At 43.7% G+C, this 6,887-nt stretch overlaps 1 protein-coding gene across 3 annotated transcripts; it reads right to left on the bottom strand.

Moving 5' to 3' along the window:
* Positions 1–279: 279 nt before the first annotated feature.
* Positions 280–5,006, bottom strand: LOC136498403 (uncharacterized). 3 transcript variants are annotated; one of them, XM_066494336.1, is made up of 6 exons: positions 1,538–5,006; positions 1,196–1,459; positions 996–1,106; positions 807–882; positions 632–715; positions 280–550 (listed from the first exon to the last, which is right to left on the bottom strand). In XM_066494336.1, exons 1-6 carry the CDS (start codon positions 1,567–1,569, stop codon positions 425–427), a joined length of 693 nt encoding a protein of 230 aa, XP_066350433.1. In that variant the 5' UTR covers positions 1,570–5,006; the 3' UTR covers positions 280–424. The 3 variants fall into 3 exon arrangements, with proteins under 3 accessions (XP_066350433.1, XP_066350434.1, XP_066350435.1); XM_066494337.1 differs by having other exon boundaries at positions 632–709; XM_066494338.1 differs by lacking the exon at positions 632–715.
* Positions 5,007–6,887: the final 1,881 nt, after the last annotated feature.

Here is a 6,887-nt window from a genome sequence, read left to right as displayed (position 1 = left end):
CAGCCACCTCTATAATACCTATTTGTAGGGGCGGTTCAATCTAGAACCACCCCTACAGTACGTTTTCCCACCAAAAAAATTCAAATTTACAATTCAAATTTGACCAGAACACTGTTTGTTTCCGCGTATTCCATCCAGCGTTCATGTTGCCGAACGCCCCACGACCCGCATTCCAAACCACGTTCACGTTGCTGAACACCCCACGACCAGCATTCCGAACCGTGTTCACGTTGACGAACGCCCCGCGGCTAGCATTCCGATCAAGAGTATTATATAAACTACAATTACAAGTCCAATTCACAAGAATATATACAATCCATCATTAAATATACAAATTCCATACACATTGTTATCAACATCTTAGAGCTAGCCTTTCAGTCTCATGAAGGTGTTGGTACTGAGGATTTCTACCTAAGTCAGACTCTCAGTCATGGTAGGCGCCTTTGACGTGTACAATCTGGTCCAATATGAAGTTGCAAAGGTCATCGACGAGCTCTAAGAGTTGGTCATCCTTGTATGGGTCTCTTTTCATTCCTTTCTCTTCTTTCCACTATAAGAGAACAAGTTTCGGATTAGTATTTCATACCATGTACGAAGTTTTTATACTATGGGTGAAGAGGTTCAAACTTACCCTTAAGGGGTGTCTCCTGTAGGCACCGGTGTTACTCATTATAGAACATATATAGTATCCACAATGTACACTCCCAGGCTTTTGCTTAGGGCATTGTGTGTTTTGCATATGAAAATGTTAAGTAATGCTTTTGACAACCATGTAATGGAGTACTAAAGAAGTAAGTTACACTTACCGCACATAGTGTTTTTATAGCCAGCTTTTCCTTCCTTGCTGGATCATGCCTTCCATGATGTTTAGTGACATAGAACCTAAAAGCCATGTTCAAATTATTTTAGCAAATACAACTTGTTAGTATCCAAAAGTGAACGTTACAAGTATGTATACAAACATATAAGCTAATGAGGATTGTCGATATGTTTACATCTTAAGAATCGATATGAAGTCTTTGTATGTCACCGGGTCCCTATCTATTGAATAAAAGACCCATGCCATGCTCCTTCCAACATCGATGGCTATACAAATCCAGTGGTTGCTACATGGATTTAATCATAGAACTAGATAAGATCTTTTGCATCGAATAAAATATATCGAACAAAGCTTTAAGTATAGAGTTGAACTTACTCGAAGTTGTATGGTAGCCATACAGTAGAGTGTTGTTGGAGAATTTTGAAAGCCAGGGCAATGTATGCCGCAACCTTAAGGGACTCTTCCCTTAGTTTCGCCATACGAATGTGCTCTTTCTCCGGAAGAGTCTTTGCAGTAGCTAGCTCTTTGGCATCCAGTTTCCACTGTTTAGGGTAATTAAAATTTGTTTGGGCTATAGCTTGAGGGTCTAGATACCCGGCTTTCACACTTGGCATTTGTTTGACAATGTGCACTTGCATTCTACAAATCATGGCGTGGGTTAGTTACAACAAAATTCAAAGATTACATTCATATCATATCTGGAGGACAAGGACTTACAGGCACCACGTGCGAATTAGATTCATCTCCATTGCTCCCAAGTGAAAGCATGTCTACATGTCCTTGAAGTCAAAGACAATTTTCCTAGCTAGGCTTCTAAATGTGCTGGTGGGGAAGCATGCTTGTATGAGGTCTATGCTCATTGGGAGAACACGCAAGTACTAATCATCAAACCTTCTCATTCCAAGTGGTAGGCGCTGGATGTCCCGGTTTGGTAGGAAGGGCTTGCCTCTTTCATATGTTTTCGGGCAATCCTTTGACCATTTGATGGCATCAATATTTGGATACTGCTTTGCAATTTGGTGGAGTTTGCTAGTGACGGCCTCCTCAGAACCCCGTGATGGGACTTTTTTTAACTTGGTTGTCAGGCTTGAACTAGTCATGGGAATACCACTTGGACACGGACGAGATGTCTTTCATTAGAACATAAATTGGCCTTATGGTGATTGGATGCTTCTTTCAAAGTTCCCATTCAGGCACGTCATCATCTTCTTGTGCATCACCTTCTTCAGGAGGCACTCGTTGTTCATGTATCGGTTGTGCTTGTTGAGAAGACTATGGCATCTCATCATGCACTTGCTCGGTACGAGCTGGAGAAGGTTGTGGCATCTCATCAGGCACATGCTCACTAGGAGGTGGGGAGGAATGTGGCATCTTAGGAATGTGGTGGTCACGAGACGGTGAAAATATCTCCCCGACCTCAACAACTTGCTCCAAATTTGGGAGAGGGGGAGGCAGCGAAGAAGCAGTCAATATAATGTCCTATTTGTGCCAGAGGATGAACTGCCCCATAATGTCTCTGAGTAACACCAGCCCCTCAGGAGTTGCATAGTCTATCCTCCACTGCATGAACTCGAGCTTCACGGTATGCACGTTGACCCTAGTGTAGTTTGGTGGTATCTTATTATTGTGGTGTAAGCCACCAGGGGGATGTGCCACACCTGTTGCCACCTCCATCACAGTGTTCTATCGGCCGCTGAGAAACACCAAGGTGCAACTAGTTGGTTCCCATATGCGATCGACAGGGGTTGTGGCTATAGTGGAACCTTGGCTGCTAAGAACTTTCGAAGGGCTGCCAACTAATGCCAGTTCTCCCAGCGGCGTCACTAATATTCGTGGCTCCGTAGATAGTCCTTGCTTCTCCAGCACCTTTGCAACTAGAGCCTTCACTTGGAGCTCAAGATTAGTCTCCTGGTCTCTGCCATATTTCTTGTACATGTGCCTATCCTCTTTGAATCCTTACTTCTAGGTCGTCTTTTTCCATAGCCCCCTGGTGCGGCCTATGTGCTCCTTGTTTCCCAAGCCAAGGCTAAGCTCGTCCCTCCCTAGAAGGATTGAATGAGCCCTTCTCCTTGTCTTCAGCATATTTCAGTAGCCTTGATACTGCCTCTTGGGTCTTTGGCTTATCAAACTTAAGATTACCGCTGGATGATTCTGTACTCCTTGCATATATCCAATTCCTTGAGTGTACCTTCAAATTTGTCACATCGATATTCCCAGCAGTTGTGGCCTCTTCGTCCATCTTTCTGAACTGCTCTTCCTTGGCATAGTAGCCACCGAGGTCTAGATGATGGTGGTGTTTGTTCCTCTTCGCCAGCTCGGTGTTACGGGCACTGGGCTCCAATGCCTCCGGTGAAGTCTTTTGAGCCATGAGCTCCTTCCATTGACTAGGAGTTATTTTGCCGAACTCGTTGAAGGGAGTTAACCCCTTTTGGATATACTTTGTGTTGAGCACCGACCTCCAACATCGGAATGACTCTCCCATCATCCTAAAAGCATTTTTTACCAGTTCGTGCTTACCCTCCGAAAATCTAAAATTGAGCTTCAGCTGCCTATCCCATAGTTTATTCTTTTTGTTCTCTAGTACCTCTTTCCTGTTAGGGATTGCTGGGTTTAATTTATTTCTTACTAGGGCCCTGATCGCATTACGGAATTGTCCTCTTAATTCCTTCGGCTCAAGGATCTCCCCTGCTGGTCCGACCTCCATTATCACATAGCATGCCTTATCTGGATATAGATTTCCTTTTCTATCCCCTTGTTTCCTCTTAGGCTTGGTACTCGTGGTTGTGTCTTTAGGTTGTGGAGCAGAGGCATCGTGATCCGTCTCTGTAGCTGTTGCCTCTGCTCTCCTTTCCTCTACTCCGTCTTGTCCAGCGAGATGTCGTGGATGTCGACGTCGTCTTTTCCAAGTTTTAGGAGGGACATGTATATACGACAGGTCAAAGTGTTAGTAGAGGTAACACAGCCAAAGCTTTAGCAAAATTTACAAGCTAAGGCTTTTTTCCTACCTCCTCGTTCGGGTCAAAATCCTTGTCCAAATCTTCCTCCATTGACCTCCTTCTGGCTTCACGTGGGAAAGGATCCTTGGGACTTACATATCCCTCTTCTGAGTCATCATCATCCTCTTCTTCTTCGCCTTCAGCATTCTCTCCTACTCTTCCTTCTGCTCCCCCTTCCTCCACGTCACACTGCTCTCGAGTAAGCATCACTTCTAGATCTTTTTCTAACTCGTTATCGAACTACTCCTGAGTAAGCTGGTCCTCTAGTGCTTGCTCCTCATAGGTTGGCTGCTCATCATGCTTGAGGCATCGGGCTACACTGTCTGGTGTCCACGACATTATTTTGCGCTTTGTTCTAATAGATGCAAGAAAGTGTGCTTTAGGTACACGAGAAGGTATAAGAAATAAAAAAGGTCTATAAACCAAAGTAGTCCTTTAAACAGCAATATATAAAAAAACGAGTAGTAGCAGTAGTAGAGGCCTCAGAAACATGTCAATCATCATTTGATCATGAACTTGAAGCATCAAGGCATCATAACAGAGAAGAGAGGAGAAGGTAATGTAGGGGCGGCTGCTAATGATGCCAAGTTCCTCACAAGTTCTTGATCATCAGCTCATATTCCATACAATATATGGACTTGGATAATTTCATCATCAGCAAAATAAAGGAGAGGAGAGGAGAGGGGAGATTTGGCAAAAATAGCAACATTTGCTTAACAAACATAGAGAGGAAAAGGTGTAAAAAAAAGCAGTTGTTGCTTCCCAAATATAGAGGATAGGCAAAATACCAAAAATAGTTGACTGCTGCCACATGGTTAGAAGACCCCTGCACATCAAAATCTAGTAACTTAGATGTGGTAAATAGTGGATTAGAGTAGAGGAGGAGTAATAGTAGATAGAGTAATAGTAGAGGAGTAGAGTAGAGGAGGAGTAGAGAAGTGTAGCAGCCAGTAGTTAAGAGCAGCAGCCACTTAGATACAGTAGTAGTCGTAGATAGTACGTATACACATTGATATCATAAGCATTCCAAGATGTCACTTGTCTCGATGGCCCCTCTACCAACCTACTGATGGTAATAGAGTCTATGGTTTCTCCAAGTGGTATATTTTGGTCCTTCAACCATGTAGTTAGTCGTTGCTTGTGTTGTTTCATGACCCAATCATCCGAATGGTCATTTCTCTCCGCCATAATGAAAGCCAAGTGTTCATCAATCAGTGTTATCCTAAACGCTAAACGGTAAACAGTCGGTCACCTACCGTTTAGCCTATTATTCGGGCAAAACGGGTGTTTAAACGGGAAAAACGGCCGTTTAAACGGTCAAAACAACCGATTAAACGGAAACGGTGTACCACCGTGTAGCGTTTAAACGGTGTGTAAACGGGCTAAACGGCCGTTTAGGCGAACAGTGTCATCAATATACGGTTGCATCAATTGTGTACTCTGCAAGACATTGTAATACGCCCGACTCACCTCTTTGTAATCATGGTCGATGAACACTTTTCTACCACTGATGCCCTTCCTAGCCAGCCTACCCTTGTGACGAGAATCGTGTTTACCAATCCCTTTCTGTACTTTTAGGTACTCTTGATGGCACTCGACGACTTCTTCAGTACTGTAACCCTCTATCATGGAGCCCTCTGGGTATGCTCGATTATGCACGTATCGACTTAGAACCGACATGAACCGCTCATAGGACCACATTTTATGCAAGTAGCAAGGGTCCAGCGCCTGTATCTGATGAACCATGTGAATCATGAGATGTGGCATTATATCAAAAAAAGCAGGAGGTAAACACATCTCTAGTTGATTTTGTGTCTCCACCACAAATTCATGTAGGTCACTCAGCTCTTGCTTGCTAATCGTCTTCTATGAGATCTTCAAAAAGAAGTAGCACATGCGGGTGATGGCCATTTTCAAGAACTCTGGCTTTATAGCCCTGATTGCAATAGATAGAAACAATGTCAGCATCATATGACAATCGTGAGCCTTGCAGTGTGTTATTGACAAGTCCTTCATCGACACTAGCTTTTTCACATTCGCTGAAAACCCAGTCGGGACTTTGACCCCCCTCAAAAAAGTGCATATAGCTCTCTTCTCGTCTGGTGTTAGATTGAAGCACGCCACGAGCAGAGTTTATTTTCCATTAGCCTCAGGTACCGGGTGAAGCTGTGGCATCACATTTAGCTACACCATGTCTTTCCGTGATTTCAGGCCATCCTTTAACTTGCCTGTGTCTATCAAGGTAGCAATGAGACTCTCAAAGACATTTTTCTGCACGTGCATAGCATCAATGGCATGGGGGACCTCCAAGTCTAGCCAATAAGGCAGATACTGAAAGAAGATCGATTGTTTCTTGAAAGGTACGTCTTCGACAGGGGGTATGCTTCTATCTCTGTTCGTCCTATCTGGATTCTTTTTTCCATAGACGATGCGTATGTTTTTCACCATTTTGTACATGTGTTCTCCGTTATGACGTCTCTCCGGAGGGGGTTCAATCTCCGGGGTGTTGTCATAAAATCTAAAGAATAATTTGTTGCGGTACTTGTGACTTATCTTTAAGAAGCGTCGGTTCCTTAGGTAAACTATCTTCTTGGATGCATTCAGGTACACCTATATAGTACCATCCAAGCAAACCAAGCATCCTGTCTTCCCTTTGATCTGTCCAGACAAAGCAAACAGCGCGGGGTAATCATTGGTAGTAACAAATATTATTGCTCTACATATGAAGTCCCCCTTTCGGAACGCATCGTACATTGGCTCCCCATGCCTCCATAGCCTCTTCATTTCTTGCATCAAAGACTCAAGGAACACGTCTATATCAATGTCTTGTTGTTTAGGGCCAGAAATAAGAATAGTGAGGAGAAGGTACTTTCTCTTCTGACACAACCATGTTGGGATGTTGTACATGGTCAAGATCACTGGTCAAGTACTGTGGTCGCTCATCCTCTCATTGAAGGGATGCATTCCATCAGTGCTCAAGCCAAATTGTACATTCCTTGGGTCATCGCTGAATTCTTTGTGTTTCTCATCGAACCTTTGTCACTGACTACGATCAGTCGGGTGTGCAATCT

Source organism: Miscanthus floridulus, chromosome 12 (assembly GCF_019320115.1).
Source record: "Miscanthus floridulus cultivar M001 chromosome 12, ASM1932011v1, whole genome shotgun sequence".
NCBI classification, from domain to species: Eukaryota; Viridiplantae; Streptophyta; class Magnoliopsida; order Poales; family Poaceae; genus Miscanthus; species Miscanthus floridulus.
This window is presented reverse-complemented; position numbering and strand designations above follow the sequence as displayed.